Genomic DNA, 18,418 nt, shown 5'->3' with positions numbered 1-18,418 from the left:
TGGGTAATCTAGACCCCAGTACAGTCCTGGAAGGCTCCCTGATGGTCTCAAAAAAGGGTTTTCTGATTTCAGAAAGAAGTAGAGCATTTAGAATATGCAAAAAATACATATAGCTACTTCTGGCTAGTTCTGGAGAAGAGTTTTGCATGCCACTGTCTACTGCCTGAGGTACTGGGCAGTTGCAGGCCTTGGGGAGCTGGACACAGACTATATGTTACCCAGACCCCTCTTCCTGCTCACCCATGCTTTCAACTATTAAACCCACAGGAACTAGGAGGAAGAACAGCACAGCACTAAGAGTGCGATCCTGGAGTCCTGGACTATAATTTCATGCCCAGCTCTACCTTAATGAGCCCTGTGACCTTGGGCAAGTTGCTTCTCTGAGCCTGTTTAATAATCTCTCATTCATTGGGTCATGATAAAGATTCAGTGTAATAAAATTTGTAAAGTGCTTTGCACATAGTAAGCCCTCCTTCCACAGTAGAGATCATGGTCATGGTAATGGTCATAGTGATGCTGCTTCTGCTGCTGCTGATTCCATATGGAAGATACCTGCAGAATTCTGCTCCTGCTTCTGCATCCTGACCCCTCTGTAGGTTGGTCTTTTCCTCAGGTTCCCCTAATGGGGTGGGGTTACTCAGAGGGACATAATGCAAGAAAAGAAGGCTTTTTATCTTCGCTCAGGGCTTTGTCTTGATCCCAGCTCAGCATCTCATGTTTTTCATCCTGCTGCAGGAGGGAGAGAGAACCACACTGCTGATGACTCCGAGGGAGGGGCTCTGGACATGTGCTGCAGTGAGAGGCTGCCGGGTGAGTCTTCCCAGCACCCAGGTGCCCCCCAGAGTTCCAAGTGGAGGGAGAGAGCCCCAGATGTCACTGGGGCTGGAGTAAAGCCTGGTTAGCTGTGAAATTGCTGGAAAAGAGTGACTCAGCTAGTCCATAGGTCTTCATTTAAATGAGGATTTGTTTTTCTAATCCCTCATGTCTTTCTGGCCTGTTAACATTTGGAGCTGCTCTGGGCTCCCATGGAGGGAAGAGCGGGAGGCTGATGGTGTGCTGGGAGGGTGGAGAGAAGGATGAAGAGTTGGGGAGTCCAGGGCTGATCAGGACATGACAGCTGACCAGTAGTGTGTCAGGCAGACTTCAAGAGGCCAGATTAGGAAACACAGACAACCGACCTGTCTGTGGCATGAACCCAGGGTAGGATGATGTGAAGAAACTACCTGACAGCCCTGTTGAGAAGCCTGGTTGTGGATGTCAAATTGTACTGCTTGAGTCTGGTTGACCACACTTGCGGGGAGCCTGGCTAGCTGAACCACAGGCCATTGCAGTCACCACAGGGACATTACCAAGGCACTCCTGCCCATGGGTGGCAGTATGTCCCACTGTAGACCAAATACTCAAGTCATGATAAAGGGAAGGAAGGGGAGGGGATTTTTTAGTGTGTGTTTTTTTTTCTTTTTAGAACATTTTTGGGTTTTTTTCTTTTTATAACATATTCATTGTAGAAATATTAGAAAATAAAGACAAGCAGGAAAAAAGAAAAGGAAAATCACTATAATCCTATAATACAGCATACATTTTCCTATCTCCTTCTAAACCTTTTCGTTTAAAAAAAAAAAAATTTCTTTTTTTGCCTCTATGATGTTGAAGTCCCGGACCTGTACCTTGTCAGAAGCCTCATGGTTGGCAAGGAACCTTAGAATGGAGTCTTCAATGACACTCTTTAAGATAGACATATAAAACGACTAGGTATGCTTCTAAAGCGATGTATCTTTAAAATAAGTGGTTATTTTATTCACACCATGAGCCAGTGCCCCCGCGACTGCTGAAGCTCCTCAGGCGGCCAGCGGAGCGTCGACCCGTTGGTGCAATTCACACCTTATCCAGTAGGGGGTGCCATTGCTCAAAACACTTTGGACAGCCTGATGAGAAGGTGTAGGATGGATGCCACTGCACAGGAGTCGCTGTGGGGACCTGAAACAACTAGCTTAGAGAAAAGAATTCTCCAAAGGGATGTGAGAGCTGTCTGCGACTATCTGAAAGGCTGTCTTGACAGGGGCAGTGGATTTATTCTGTGCAAATCTTAGGAATATGGCAACTCAATACATAGACATTAAAGAGAAGCCTGTTGGCATGGCATGCAGAACTTTCTGACTGTCAAAGTGGTCCAATCATAGGACTTGGTAATTCAAGAAGAAGACAATGAGTGTTCCATCACGAGAGGCGTTCATATATTTTCTGGATAGACATTGGAGAGGAAATTTCCACAATGGGTGGGAGGTCAAGATGACATCAAGAGTCCCTTTCAACTATTAAACAGTTCTGTGATTCAGATATGACTCATAGAATTCAGAGATGATTCTACAACCAGGGATGGCCCCGCCAGCTAGAAAAAAATCCACGGAAAATAGGACATGATGTATGAGAGTCCAGAGATGAGCGTGGCGTGGACGAAAGATCGTGGGGTTTGGCCTTTGAGTCTGGCTGTTCTGTTTCTAGTCACTTAACTTTGCTGGGCCTCTAGTATCTCAATTGTAAATGGAAACAACAATATAAATATCCTCGCAAAGATTAAAGCAGTGTACATATTCAACAAATATTTTTTGAAAACCTACTGTGTATCAGGTACTTTACCAGGTACTAGGGATAATAGTGGTGACTAAAGCAGACATAATCCCTGTTCTGCTTTGAATTGCTTCTGGAAAATGGGATGAAGACACAGCAGAGAGACTATAGTAATAAGCATGTTTAATTTTACCCCTCTCTCCCATTCCTCCCTGAAAGCCAGCAACCAATGTACATAAGTCATCTCCATTGGTGCTGGCACATTGCCTTTCTTGTGTAACGTACTATTCCAAATGCTTTCACACATATATCTCGGGTAATCCTCTTCGCTAACCTAAGAAGACAACAGCATTTGCTTTCTCCATCTTATAGATGAGAGAGGACCAAGAGTGTTTGTCTAGGTCACTTAGCTGATGTTTTGCAGAGTGAGAATTCACAGCAGGCAGTCTTTCTCCAGAGCTCATGCTCCTGGCCACCAGCCCATTCTGCCTCCATGTCACCATGGAGCCACCATCATCTTCTTGTACCCTGCAGACTGAGACGGGAAGAGCTAAGATGTCTGTCCCCAGGGAGGAGTTTGAAGGAGGTGGCAGCTCACACACCTGATAGTCTTGCAGAGACCAGGCAAGTTGTATGCCCCTCTAGACTCACACAGTGCCATCTTAATGTAGTATTGAAATAACTTTTTGTTTCCTCTATGGGACCATGAGCTCCTTGAAGACAGATACCTCTTTATTTCATTCTCCATGTCCAGCATTCATCCATTCATTTCTTAATCTATTCACTGGCTATTCATTGAGCACTTACATGTACGATACTCTTAAAACCACTGGAGATTCAACAATGCACCGAACAGAAAATTTTCACCCACACAAAACAGTGCCGTATACTGGTTAAGACCAGGGACTCTGGACCATGTTTGGCTCTACCACTTACCATTGGGATGATCATGGGCAAGCTATTAACTTCTCGCCTATGAAATGTGCCTCCCACTTATAAAATTCCAGGAATAATATTCACTGCCATGTAGAGTTGTTAGAGGATTAAATGAATTAATAGAGAGCTTAGAGCAGTGTCTGGTACATAGCAAGTGCTGCACAGGCATTTGCTATTAAGAGAAAGATAGACAAATAAAATAAGTAAAATATATAAGTGCTGTGGAGAAAATTAAGGCCAAGAAGCAGGGAAAAGACTGGAGGGTGGTTTGGCATTGTGATTCTGGAACCTGGTAAAGAGAAGATTTCCACAAATGTTTGGCAGCTAAACCATTCACCTGAACTGCAGATTGGACATAAGAAGAGATAGATGTACAAAAGCCAAGAGAATTGGGGTGCTGGGCCTTTAGAATGAACCCATGGGAACTGCAAGCAATTGCATAATGATGGTGTAAAAATACAGCCCTCAAGTAATCTCTCCCCCTCCCAGCTGTCTTCCCTGCTGGGCAAGATGAGCGGCGAGGCAGAGTGAGGGCCAGCCATGCCTGGGTGACTCACTCATTCCTACACGCACCACCAGGCTGGGGCAACAATGGCCAAAGCTCCCAGACACAGTCACCTGGACCTGAGCCAATGCGGAGCAGGTCATACAGTCCTCCCACATTGTGATTTCCGGGTGAAAACATCATCAGCATTCCAGGCAATCCACAGCTGTCCTGAGGCGGGCATACTTGCTTATTCCCTTGGGGCCCTCCATACATGTGCTCACACATTCATGTGTGTTCTCACTTGATACAGCTTCATGTTCACATACTCAGTGTGCACAAACCCACGCACAGTCACCCAGGCACGCACCCTGTGTCTGTCTCACAGAGACTGTGGAGGCACGCACCTACCCTCCAGCTCACACGCCTGCGAGTCTTCTTCCTCTTGCTCAGTCCGGCTATCTTAGCTCCATTGCTCCATCATCCACCCCCTTCCATTATACATGTTTTTAGAGGTGGACAGACTTGCTTGCAATCTCATTCTCTGTAGGTCTCTTTCCCGCAACCACACCCCTTCTCACGCTCGCCTACAGACAGGCAGGCACACTCCTTCCCTCCGTTCTCTGCCCTGTTCCCAGGCCCTCAGTTAGACGTGGTTCCCAGTACTGTGGCAGGCACTGGGACACGCACACGTTTATTTTTCTTCTCCCCTCGTGCGCACCCATGGTCACCCTTCTTTTCTTCTCTTTCACTTCCCCTCGCTTGCTCACTTAACTTGCTCACAGTCACCCAAACACATTTATACATTCCAACTCACACTCCCCCTCTTCCGTGCGTAGGTGTTCACATTCGCAAGAAACCAGGCAACCCTGCTGATGCTGGGGCCTCCGCCCCTTCCTCAACCAGCACGAGTTCAGGCCTAGCTTGGGACAGCTTCCTCAGGGTACAGGGTGGAGGAAGGAGGTAGATAAGACAACAGTAGGTGCCAGTTACGGCATGACATTACCAAGTGTTGCTCTGTGTCTCCAGTGGGCAGACTTACGGGCAGGCCCGCTCCTAACACTTGCAGGGACCGAGGCCACACTGCAGATGGGGCCCCTAGTGGTGCATCGACCCACCGCTCAGTCCTGTACTGCAAGGGCCCTTGCGGGTGCGCATGTGGGCACGTCAGTCTATGTGTCCAAGTATGGTCCATGCCCTGCCCCAATAGCTGCCCCTTGGCCACCCCTCAAACCTAAAGATCCAAAATCCCCAAGCAGGAGGCCCTATCCACCCTCAGAAGGGTGCACCTGCACCCATGCAGGCTTTAGGTCACTTAGGCAAGGAGTTCTGGAATCCTCGTTGCCAGAGCATGGCCTGGAAGGGGGGTGTGGGCACACCTCCTGGGCCCTGTGGACTTCTCACCCCATGGGGAATGGCACGGCCAGAGAAGAGCAAGTATAGGGTCATGGTCTAAGGACAACACTGTTCTTGGAAACAGCGTGTTCCCACAGCCCTCCTGTGGCTGGCAGCTGGCTGGAGCCATGATGTCACCATCCTGAGATTTAAGTATGTCATGATGAACTGGCTCTGTCCAAGGCTGTGAGTAGACACTGAGGCCTAAGTAGGCCATCGCTCGTTTGGCAGAATCAGTGGCCTCTTGGGCCAGTGGCTCTGGAACCCACTCACCACCTAAGTCCCAATGACTTTTCCTAACTCTCCGCCCAGCCGTAGGCTCTGTATCATTGTGGGTCTCAAGTGGACCCTCTTCTGAGAGCGACGAGGTCTAGGTCTCAGCAAGAGGCCACTGCCCATCACTGTGGCCTTTTATAGAGTAAAGGAGAGGCCTGTATTGAGGACAACTTTGTTATCCTAATCTTGCAGCCACCTCTCCTGGATGTCAGGGAGGGTAGGTCATAGCTTTCACAGCTGTCCTACCATGGCACAGATAAGGTCTTAGGCTAGAAGCCAACAAAGGCCAATTAAAAAGACAACCTGACCAGTCTACAGCCATGCCACCCTGAACATGCCCCATCTCATCTGATCTCAGAAGCCACGCAGGGTCGGGCCTGGTTAGTACTTGGATGGGAGACCACCTTGGAATACTAGGTGCTGTAGGCATTAAGTAAGTAAGTAAGTAAGTAAGTAAGTAAGTAAGTAGATAGATAGATAGATAGATAGATAGATAAATAGATAGATAGACAACCTGATCCTTTTATCAATTTGACAATTTTTTGATGAGCATCTTCTCTGTGCCTAATGCTGCGCCAGGCACTGGTGATACAGTGAAGAGCAAGACAGACCAAGACCTGGACCCGTTCTCAAGGAGGACAGGACTCCATGGAAGGGGGCATCAGTAATGTCACCTTGTCTCAGGGGCAGTCATGGAAGGCTTCCTGGAAGAAGTGACCTTTAAACCGTGACTGGAACCATGAGTAAGGTCCTGATTTGTGTTGTTAGTAACTGGCTATCAAAGCATTTGAGGGAATGGGGTAACCTTGTGATGGGCCTTGTCCTCCATCTGCCAACCCTTATTCTCAAGCACCCCAGTCTGGCACCTACTGGTCCATACTGGTCTAGGAGCAGATGCAGGAGCCCAGACGGACAGAGAGAAGACAGACCTGGATGCAGTATTATTGCTGAGATAACACTTGTGACCGTCAATACTCAGCAGCTTAGCTTTGCTTAATGGATGGTTTCGTTTTCACTCAGGACTTTTAACGCATTTAGGGGTATTTATTGTGGCTGATGGTACAATGAATTGTCTTGGACTTGAGTCTTTGGAATAGAAATTAAAGAAAAACAAAACACCATTTGGATATGCTAAGAACACAAGTTGGATAGCATTCTGTAACGATACCATTGTATTGAGAAGTACCAAGCAAGATACCCACTGGTCAATGATGATATAAGTTAACTATTCTCAAACATTAGGACAGATCTGGAAGCAGGAGCCCAAGTAGCTGGGTCTTGGGGTGCTGTGGGGAGGCATACAGACCTGGGTTCAAATCCCAGCTCTGCCGCAGACCAGCAGCATGACTTCGGGTACATTACCTGACTGCTTTGAGCTCCGAACTCTTCACTCTGAAATGAGAGTGATAATATAAGATCTTCACAGAGATTTTGTGAGGATTAAATAAGCTGAAGCATGTAAAGTGCTTATTACCCAGTGCTTGATAAATGGTAGGTCATAATGATGGTGACGAGTGTTCCAGGATCTGGAGTGTGAACAGAAAAACCTTTGCATGTTCCCAAAGCCTGAGCATCAAGTCTCAGGCCAATCCTTCAACAGTGGAGTGGACCATATAGCTTTGTGGATCTGGGATCCACACCACAGGCCTGGGACCTCACTGACCCAGCACAGACACACACAGGAGTGTGCCTACTTGCAAAGTCAAGCCGAGAGAGGGGCTGGAGTTGCAGGAGAAGACGACCATCCATTTTCCTTCACCGGGATAGAAATACTTCTCATATTCTAGGGAGACATCTGGATGTGCGAGGAGACTAGAAAGGAAATCTTTGCAACTGGAAGAAAGTCCCCTGCCTCTACACAGGTTCATGCTAAAGCCCTTTCAGGCAAATGGGCATCCTTTGTATTCCTGAGACATGCAGTGACAGATGCTGTCACCTTTCTCTTTGGCCTGGCCAGGAACGAATCACTCCAGCTTTCAGGAAGTTCTTTATACCTTAAAAAAAAAATCTCATCCTTCCATTTAAGCTCATTTCTCCTTTTCAGATCTTACCACCTGTTTTAGCTATCTATTTGCTACCTAACAAACTCTCAAAACTTAGTGGCTTGAAACAGCAAGAATTTTATTTGCTCGTGATTCAGAAGGTCATAAAGGGCTCAGCTGGGTGATTCTTTCATTCTGGGTAGCATTAGCTGAGGTCATTCATTCAGCTGTAGTCACCTGGCACTGGGCTAGGATGAGGTCCAATAAAGGTTTCCTTCCATGTCTGGCACCTCAGTGCTCCTTCATTTGGCCTTTCTCTCCATGCAGCTAACTTGGACTTCCTCACGGCATGGCAGTCTCAGGGTAGTCAGACTTCTCATCCAGCAGCTGGTTTCCAAGAAGGCGTGTTCCAAGAGGGGCTAAAACAGACGCTTCAGATCTCTGAAGGCCCAGCCTCAAAAGTTACACGGCGTCACTTCACAGTTTATTGACTAAAGCCCATCGTAGGGCCAGCCCAGATTCAAGAGGAGAGAAATCCATTTTACCTTTCAACAGGAGTCCAGAGGATATGTGGCCATCTTTAATCCACCAAAGCATCCTCTTTATAAGTTTTCACATTCCTCTGAATACTAACTACTTCCTCCCCTAAATCTTCCTTCCTTCAGCCTCCATCTCATGTCCCATTCTTCCCCCTGCCCACAGCCTTCCATTATTTCAGCTGCTCACCCTTTGCAATTTAATCTTCAGTGAACACAGCTGTATGCAGGCCCACCCCTAACATATGTATGGCCTGTGTCTGCTATGTCTGTGTCCAGACAGTTAAGAGTTAGAAATCAAGCCAACAAACTTCGAAATGAAATATATTTTGTCCTTCTCCCTTAACAGATATTCCTTTGTAAGGAGCTTCAAAGCCAGATTTAGAATTCTGACTCCTCAGAGCTCTGCACCAAAATATGGAGCCTAAGAAAAGCCAGTTCCCAGGCTCTGTGCACCATCACAAAGGGCCCTCATGCACATTTTTGTGGATGGATACCCCAGCCCACACATCCAAACTCTAAACATACCTTCTGCAAACAGTCACTTCGTGGCCAATCCTAGGGATGCACACCGCAGCACAGTAGTGGGGGAAGAGGGCCACACAGGCCCAGGAATCAGGCTCAGGACTGTTTGGGCAGGAAAACCTGGGGTTTGTGTTTCTCAGTATGTGGTCTAAAGGAGGGGACATCCCTTTGGCTTCATGGACTCCTCACCTTGAGGACGAGCATGCCTGTGAAGGATTGAAGCAGAGCCCCTCCAAAGTGTGAGGCCAGGGCCAGGGACATTTTCCTGGGGGTGAGGACAGTGCTGCACTGTGTGTGTCGGCCCCAGCATTGGGCATGCCTTTCACAGATGGGCTTGGACGAGCCCTGGTACTTCTCACCCCACCCCACCCCACCCCGTGGCCCATCTACATCTCCCCTGCGAAATGGGAAAAGCAATCTTCTCGCTGTGGTTGTGAGAATGCAGTGAGGCAAAGAGTGTGAATGGGGGTTCATACACCATACTGTCTTACTCACATGTCATTTTTTACAGTTTCTCATTGTTGAATTCAGAAGCCCTGGATGTGAATGAATTCAAGCTCTGTTCCTTCTGAGCTAAAGTCTTGCACGAATCACTTTGCGTCTCTAAACTTTGGGATTTCACACACACGGAGAAAATAATGCCGTGCGACAGGTGGAGCTGCTTATTATGACCCCGGAGCTGTCTCTTTTAATCCTGAGTGATTAAAACCTGAAGGCTCTAAGACAGGGGTCCCTAACCCCCGGGCCACAGACCAGTACTGGTCCATGGCCTGTTAGGAACCCGGCCGCACAGCAGGAGGTGAGTGGCGGGCAAGGGAGCAAAGCTTCACCTGTCTTTGCAGCCTCTCACCAGCAGTAACATCACTGCCTCAGCTCCACCTCATCATCAGGCATTAGATTCTCATAGGAGCACCCATTCCATGCAGTCTTCCTAAACAAAGACAAGGCTTTGCATATAGCACCCCGCTTCTAAGGACCAAGCCTTGACCTCCCCTCCCCTCCCCTCAGTCTCACTTCTCAGTCTGGCTTTTCTCAGCTACCAGCACTAAAGCGTGGAGGTAGTTCCCAGAGCCGATGGCTCCATCCTAGCTCATTCGGTCCATGGCCGTGACCGTTACATCCTTTTCAGTCATCTTTGTGCCCACATCCCTGCTGAACATCACTTAGCTTAAGATGGACCAATTCTCCATCATAGACAAGACCATTTAAAAGTGTGCTGCTGTCTTCTACCAGCCCAGGTCACCCTCTGCCAACCTGAGCCACCCACCCAGTTGGTCCTGGCATCCAGCACACCCTCAGCCACACCCAGCCTCTCAGGCCTGCCTCTCCCCAGTGGGAGTCTTGGCCTGTTGTGAAAGTCCACACTACCTGGGGAACGGGTAAAACTACTTGTTATAGTTTATATTTCATATTAGTTATATTTGCTATGATATTTTGTGTGCCTATATTTTTAACTCATAAAATTGTGTTGTGTTATAGCTCATACTCTTCACTTGGCACTCTGTTCCTGAGTTCCTTCCATAGTGCCATATGGACTCTGATCTAAGGGCTGCATAGTGCTCCCCAATGCGTCCTTGGACACTTGGCCTATCAGCTCCCCCAAGCGATGGACCTGCAGATGCCTCTGCTTCCCCCACCCCCACCACAAATAGCATGGAAGGGAACCTCAGCTTACATTCCCTCTTGGGGACTGTGAGAATTTCTTTGAGTAGCATCACCCATTTCCAAACTTTTCTACTTCCCAGACCGGTTCCAGCAGAAGATCTGGAAGAAGCAGGAGCAGAAGGAACCAGAAAGAAGGTGGTGTGTGCAGAGGCTGGGGTGATAAGAGGGGCTCAGAGCATGCTGGGCCTTTATTGTTGGCCATGGCAAAGATTTTAGTTTTTATCCTAAGAACAGGGGGGAAGCCACTGAATAAAACTAAAGCCAGGACTCAGAATTTTTTGTTAAGGTAACAGTGGGTCTTGAGCACTGGAAGGGCGCTTAAAGACCCCGTGTTGCACTCTTTGAGGCCCACGGAGGCAGTGAGATGCCCAGGATCACACTGCCCGCTAGAGGCAGAGCTGAACTGCTGCTCAGACCTGACACTTTGCCGATGTCGTGAGGCTCTCGGTTATAGAGGGTCATCTAAGGGTGGCAGCCCCTGAGTGCTTGGGGTTTGTCAGTGCTACTGTCCTGGGGGGTCTCAGGTCGCTCTTGCTCACCTCCTATCTTCTGGACTCCCCTAGACCACCGAGGGCAAGACCCAGGCTTCTGCAGCCATGGGGCCTTTGACCTTCAGATCCCTGCTGTGAAACTTCCCATGCTACCCTAAGAGGCGAGACCCAAACCGAGGGTTAAAGACCTGCGTGCCAATCCTGGTTCTTACTCTCTGGACCCCAGTTTCTTCATCGGTGAAATGGGAGTGGGGAACAAGAGGCTCTCTCAAGTCTGTTCCTTCCTTCCCATGCATTTGTGTTTCAGTCTCAAGCACTTGGGAACTCTTGTATATCATTACCCCAGGGCTTCTCTGTCGGTTCTTTCAGTTCTCAGCATGGGGGCGGGGGATGCTGCACCCTCACAGTTTCATTGACCCTTTCACCCTTGTACTTCTGGGCCTCCGCTCCAGAGAGGCACAAAGAACTGGGCCTTTGTTTGCAGCAACAAAGCTGTTTGGTTCTATTTCAAATAGAACCATTTTATTATGTCCCATCCAGAGAGTACTTGAGTTGCACATTGTTTTGAAAGCTTGTTAGCATTCCGGATTTAATTAACTGGCAGAGACAAAGCTGCCCCACTTCCACCACCCCCAGACCGTGCCCATTCAATCCAAGACCCCATTTGCCAGCCCGCAGCTTCAAAGCCCCTACCCACATCTGGGTGGGGACCATTGTCCTCCTGGAGGGCCCACCTGGCAGATGAAAGGGAAGTCCTTACTGCTGCCTCTCCCTCCCGCTCTCCTCCCTGCCCCTTCCCTTCCCATCCCCTTCCCCTCTTCCCCGTCCTCTCTAAATTCTGGCTACTATTTATTGAGCTTTCATCCTGTGTGGGGCACCAAGCTAAGTACTTTTTATGTTTTACCTTAAGGTATCCTCAGAATCCAAGAGGCAAATCGTAGTGTATCTATTGTCCGGTGGAGAGATTAAGTCACTCACCCAAGGTCACTTAGGCAGTAAATGGCAAATGCAGGCCTCACACCTAAGTCTGTGTGACTCCAAAGCTTTTGCTTCCAGAGACTGCAAAAAGCTACCTCCCTGGAAACAAAGCCACTTGTGAGGACAGGAAGAGCTGCAGTACGGACTTGTAGGGTCAGGTCCTAGAGATATTTCTTGTTATTTGGAAAATCTGCCTACATAGAACATCCACATACAGGTCCCACTCCTGCCTCTTGATGTACCCCCTTCCCTAGTACAGCCTCTCAGGTGGCTGCAAACAGTGGTCAGCCCCCCTCATACATCCCAGACTCCTCTTCTCCAGACTAGGCATCAGACACCATTGGTTCCCAGACCTCTTCCCATCATCTTGGTCTCAATCTTTCTTTTCTCTGACCCACCCACACCTCTGTATGCCAGAGTGTGATAGACTGTGCCAAGGGGAGAAGGCCAGTGACTTCTGTCCTGAAATGAGCTGAAGCTCCTTCTCAGGCTGACTTCCCCCAACAAGGCAGAGGAATAAGCAGCAGAGGCCCACCCTGGGGTGGACAGCATGGAGTCTGGTTTAAGAAGAGAGATTAAACTGCCTGGGTTTGAGTCCTGGCTCTTCTCTTCACAAGCCAGAATGAGCAATCACTTAACCTCTTGGACTTCTGATTTCCTCTCTGTAAAATGAGGACGGTCCTCTCACCTATCACATATGATGGTTGTAAGGACTGAGCCAATATTTGTAAAGTAGTCGCTGGGCATTTAGCACCGTGCCTTGCCAGGCTTGTTAAGAGAAAGGACACCGTAGACTTCTATGGCTTGGAGGAGGCAGAGCTTGCTTGGCCCAAACCTCAGACCCACTGGCTTGCATTGTGTGTCAGCCTTGGGGGGTAGGGGGAAGGATGGGGAGAATAGTACAGCTGCCCACCCCACTCTTTTGTGGTATAGCTTCCTCACCTTGTTTGAGGTGAGTTCCCAAAACATTGGCTTTAAACACAACACACAAAATTCCCATACATGGGATTTTCTGACTGTCCACTTGGGCTAAGTTGCAGGTACCCTCCTGCTTCACTGCCTGCCTGCTCAGTGTCGGGGCTGACCACTCCATTCAGCATTCAGAACTTCCTGAGTACCCACCGGGTCTGATATACTTGCTCTCTCTCATTCTTGCTCTCTCTTTTCTCTCTCTTTCTCCCTCCACAAGGCAGCCTCAGGGTACCCAGATTTCTTACGGGGCTGCTGAAGGTTTCTAGAGCAAGTGTCCTGAGAAAACCAGCAGAAGCCACGTGGACTTTTCAGACCTAGCCTCAGCGGTCATACAGCATCACTTCTGCCACATCCCCATCCTTAAGGCAGTCACCCAGTTCAAGGGGAGGGGACACAGACTCCACCTACTGATGGGAGGAATGTTGAAGAATTCACAGACACGTCTGAAGACCACCACAGGAATCAAGTTACAGAGAGGTTAAACAGCTTGCCCGAGTCATGTAGCTATTAAATGGTGAGCATCCATGTTTTATTTCCAGAATCCTCCTCTGCCAAAATGGGTTTCCTTTCCCCATGCCATCCTGCCTGCCTGGGGAATGTAGAGATGGAAAGGACTTGGGCCCTGCCCTCGGCCAGCTTACCATCCAAAGGGATCAAACACTCACTGCCGGCCCAGGTCCTTGTGGTCTTGCTACCTCCATCTGTGGATTTGGTAGCTGTCCTGCTCACTGATTAGCAGGACTGAGCATCTGAAGGGGTTGTGGGAAGCCAGTGCAGATTCCCAAGACCCCACACCCACCATCAGTTTGCCTTTGCCCGGAGGGGCTGGAAATTTTTCACCAGGGCTGTTCCTGATGCAGGGCAAATCCCCCCAAGTGGGGACTAGAGTCCTGCAGAGAGACAGAGAGAGACAGAGAGAGACAGAGATCTTGATTGCACAAAGGAAAGAATCACACACACACCAGAATTAGAGACAAAAGGAAAGTTTATTAGAGAAGGAATAACATGCCACAGACATCGTGGTCTCTTCTCAAAGACAGAATGAGAGGGACAGACGGAAAGTTGATTAGAGAAAAAAATAACACTCCGTAGACAGAGCATGGTCTCCTTTCAAAGATAGAGAATGAGACGCCACATGTTAAAAGAAATCCGGTTTATATGTGATTCTTAGTTTCTATGAATTACAGTTTAAAGATTTTGTTTACCTGTTTTCCTTTGACAGTGTGAGTATGCAGCACTAAAGGTATGGATACGCAGAGGGAAAAGGGTGCTGGCAATCTCAGCCTTTGTTCTGTAGGTTCCAGGTGGCCTGGCCTAGGGAATGAATTGTTGGTTGGGTTTATTTTGTGTAGGGTGTGACTCTGTTTTCCTTTCATGGTGTGGGTGAAAAGTTAGGTAATAATCCCAGCAGAAACCTTCCTTCGTTCTGTAGGTTTCCTGTGGTCAGGCAGCAGCACATTATAGGCTCTGGTTTAACATTTAGTCAATTTACTTAGTTCTCATGCCTCTTCTCTATAGCATTCTCACTCTTAGGAGTCTGGCTGGTCAGCATTAGCACTGAGACACAAGACATGCTCAGGGCATAGAGCAGGTACTCAGCAAATGTTTGCCAAATGAAAACGTCGTTTTGGGGAATTTTCCCTCACCCCAGCACATCTCCTCTGACTCCTAGTTTGCTGCTACACACCCCCAAAAGGTAACAGAAAATGGGACCACCACTGCAGCCTCTCCCAGTGAGGACATAGCAGTGCCCTCGCCCAGTGAGGCCCGGCTGTCCCTCAGAACCCAGGGCAGTGCTGAGGGTGTGGCGACGGCCGAGGCAGAAGCGGCTGATTGGGCCCGTTCCTTCTACACTCTTCTACCCCTTCTCAGTTCCCCTGGCTGCAACTCCCTCCGTTCTGCATTTAGGGCCTACCCCAGCAGAACTTCAAAGTGGGCCTGGCCGGTCTGCCCCACCCCATCTCCGTGTGGGTTTCTAGACCTTTCTGTGGACTAGCAGAAAGATCATGGATGGTGGAATCCCACAGACCTGCGTTCAAATCCCAGTTCTGCCAGTTTCTGACTCTGTGACCCTGAACAAGTGACTTAACCTCTCTGTGCTTCTGTAGCTCCACATTCAAGACTGGACAATAACGTTAACCCTCAGCATGGTTATGGGTATCGATAATGAGCATAAGGCTCATGATGTGCCTGGCTCAGAGTTGGCAGAGTAGGAGCATGCGGAGAGTGAGTCTTATTGGTTAAACCCCTCCACAGGTGAAAGCTATTAGAAAACTGCTCAGGCTTTCCCCTTATCCCACGCACGCTCCCCTCCATCCCCACAATAAGATAAAAGCAGTCATCCTGTACGCCAGTGTCCATGTCTAATGGTGGGATTTCAGACACAGTGATAGGCTATGGAACCCAGCACCACCTCCCAGATAGATGAGGCCATACTTCTGAAACACTGAGGGGTGGGAGTGTTGGAGATTTCTTTAACATGATGTGGAGAGCAGAATACCTGAATTAGTTTTCATCTAGTGTGTTGGTTAATGTTGGTTAGTGTGTTGGGCACTGAAGACAGACTGCCTGAGTTCTAGTCTTAGTTTATTCATATATTAGCTGACCTTGGGCAAGAGACTTGACCTCCCTGTGCCTCAGTTTCTTCATCTGTAAATTGGGAGTAAGCGTAGCACTTACCTTCTAGGGTTGTTGTGAGGACTAAATATGTTAATATATATAAAGCATTTAGAGCAACGCCCGGCACGTGGTAAACACCCATTATGCGTAGGCTTATAGTGGTTATGGTAGCAGCCAACATTCTGGCTCTGCTGTTGGCTAGCTGTCGACCTTGAGTAAGCCACTTCTCATCTCTGGGCCTCAGTTTCCCTGTCTGAGAAATTAGCAGCCTAGACCAGATACCCCTCAGGGCCTGTCAAGCTCTGACTGACAGTGGTTCTAGAAGCGTGGGCAGGATTGAGTGTGATATTCTGTTGGTCAGGGCCCCCCGTGATTAGGTGGGCATGGCTGAGAGGTCCCCCTGGCCATGTTTGGGAAGGGAAGAAAAGCTGAATGGGACAGAACCAACCTCTCTCCTCAAGTAAACAGGAACAGGCTGAGCCAGCCCTTTGCTCCAGTTCCGGTGAGTTGGCAGCTGGGAGCTCCAAGGATGAGTCACTGACAGGAGCAGCCACGGGTTCTCCGGCTCAGGTGGTATCAGCCGCGGGGCACGCAGTAGCTGCAGAGTTTAATGGTGAGAATCCAGTGCTAGGTGACAGGACAGGGATCATAGTGTTTCCACATGCCCCAGGTAAATCTAAAGACCATTTGCCTGCAGGCTCTACCCAGGGTCTCTAGAGCTTTGGCCTGGGATACTGAGCTCCTAGGAACCTTCCAGGACTTCTCTTCTCCATACCATATATCCTATGAGGAGCTATCAGCCAGATCAGGCGTAATATCTGTACCACTCCCACCCTACCCTCTTGCAGCTGGTTGGGGTTCAAGGTTCCCACAGATACAGGGACTCCCTCCCTCCCAGACTCTCACTGTCTCCCTGCCTTTGTTGCAGTTACCCTTTCCTGAAGAGCATGATGGCAAAATGGAAAGATCACTTGGTGTCAGAAAGCCCTGGGTTCGAATGTCAGGTCTGTCGGGCAAGCCACTTAACCCACTAAGCTTCCATTTCCATGCCTGGAAAATCCCCTTCACCCTGTGCAAGAGGCAAGTGCATGAGGAGCTGGTGCGACGTTAAATCACTGTCAGCAGGCCGCCTCTGAGTCAGGGTTTCATGCGTGGCAAAGCAGCTACCTCGCTGTGAACTATTGAAAAGCCAGCCCTTGACACAAGCAGCCGCCTCTCACCGATAAAACGGGCTGATGATGATAATATCTACCTCACAGGGCTGCCGAGAAGCAAATGCAACTGCACTTTGGGAACTGCACAGAGCCTGCCCAGCAAGGTTTTGTAATCCCCAAAACAAGATAGTGAGTGGAAGGGAGGGCAGGGCAAGGAGAAGAGCTGACATCATCTCTAGGAGCAGGACCCGAGGCCTACAGGACAAACGGGTCACAATGGTCCACGCAGGCAGGAACTGTTTCGAGCCTGGCTCAGTGCTTCGCAAAGTGTATGATTGATGTGTTGGACTCACACATTAATGAGCAGAGACTGAAATCAGCCCTTTTCTCCACCTCTCCTACTTCCACCACTTTCTATCACAGTCCTCTACTCCCCACCACCAAGATCAGGGGTTCTTAACCAAGAACCCCTTCAAAATTTAATGCAGAATATAGTGCGTGTTTGAAAGTATATCTTCCCGAGTAAAGAAATGTTAGATTTCTGCCCAGAAAAGCTTTTAAATAAACCCGGCTCTGAAAGGTGAGCATCTATCAGGTGCTCAGTTAAGACTTTGCCAGTTGGATTTATCTGGCCCCCAGGGCTGTGGTTTTAAAAGAAAAAAGCAAAAACACAGCCTCCGACTTTGTCTCTGAGATGTGCACAGGGGCCCCGCCAGCCTGCAGTTTTTCTTTCTTGCAAGTTAATTAACCTGCCATCTTTCATATGCAAACATGGTGAACATGCATTATCAGGGGGACTGTCTTCTGAGCTACTATTCTGTGACTGGGTGGGTCTCACAGAGACACGCACACTTTCTCCATCTCTTATGTCTCACCATGTGCATTTAGACGTGACAGGTGGGAGTCAGGACCCAAAACCTGGGAATATTAACTAGGCCTGACAGTATCTAAACTTAGAATGGTGATCTCTTTTTTAAAATACTTTTTCACACGACAAATACGTGTGTATGTGCGTATACATATATATTTATATATATGTGTATTGAAGGAAATCTAGAATATATAAACAGTGAAAAAGAATCACCTCTAATCTCGCCCTCCTCCAAAGAACTGTCGTTAATACCTGGCTTCCATTCTTCCCGTTTGCCATGTGCAACATTTATGGAGCACTTGCTGTGTGCTGCGCATTCACTGTGCTGCGTGCTCTGCAAGCACAGTCTCGTGTTAACCTCTCCTCTTACATCAGGTCTTCTCCACCTTTGTGTGTGCACACTTACACTTTCTTAATTTGTAAGGCCAGGAAGATCATACTGTTTTATAACCTTGTCTTTCTCATCCATAGCATCAAAATTTCTTTCTGCGTTATTAAATATTCATCTACAGAGTCATTTATAACAGTGGGATGATGTTTTATTGCAGGCAGGTTCCGTGCTTCTCAGACTGGAGTATGTGTACCCCTGAGGGCAAAGCCACAGTATAAATGTAGCGTATTTTCCTGAAGCATAAATTTGATTCAAAGCTTTGGGAGGAGAAAAAACATATTCTTTTAATATCAAAACAAGTACAGATATACCATAGTCTAGAACAAAGAGCACCCATGAATTTTAAAATAAAGCAGCCAAGTTCAAGATTGTGCGAGCTCGTTGTTATTCCCCCAAAGACCCATGTTCCCTGTCCTCTGAGGATGGAAGGAACATGTGAGAAGCACTGAGTTCTAGTTCAAGCCCCTCTCTTTACGGATTAGGCAGCTGAGACCCAGGGAGACAGCGTGCGTGTTGCAGAGCCAGGCCGTGTGGCTTCTGGGCCTGTACCCCTCCCAGCCTTCCATATTTGGCAG

The 18,418-nt window shown here is 48.4% G+C and overlaps 1 protein-coding gene and 1 pseudogene across 13 annotated transcripts in view; both read left to right on the top strand.

Moving 5' to 3' along the window:
* The window catches only part of PTPN5 (protein tyrosine phosphatase non-receptor type 5), a 55,614-nt gene that overhangs the window by 20,227 nt on the left and 16,969 nt on the right, over positions 1-18,418 (top strand). For 3 of the 13 annotated variants that reach the window (XM_039865544.1, XM_039865469.1, XM_039865477.1), the window contains exon 2: positions 736-810. In XM_039865544.1, the coding sequence (XP_039721478.1) occupies positions 736-810 (75 nt within the window). Of the gene's footprint in view, positions 1-526; positions 597-735; positions 811-9,213; positions 9,502-10,447; positions 10,506-13,025; positions 13,323-15,895; positions 16,041-18,418 lie in introns of those variants that run through there. The other 10 variants (XM_039865501.1, XM_039865483.1, XM_039865517.1 and 7 more) reach the window with 10 other exon arrangements.
* LOC120609672 (uncharacterized) lies at positions 5,970-6,088 on the top strand (annotated as a pseudogene).

The sequence above is a fragment of the Pteropus medius genome, unplaced genomic scaffold (assembly GCF_902729225.1).
Source record: "Pteropus medius unplaced genomic scaffold, Ma_sr-lr_union100, whole genome shotgun sequence".
Lineage (NCBI taxonomy): Eukaryota > Metazoa > Chordata > Mammalia > Chiroptera > Pteropodidae > Pteropus > Pteropus medius.
The sequence above is the reverse complement of the archived record's forward strand: the minus strand, read 5'-3'. Positions and strand labels throughout refer to the sequence as shown.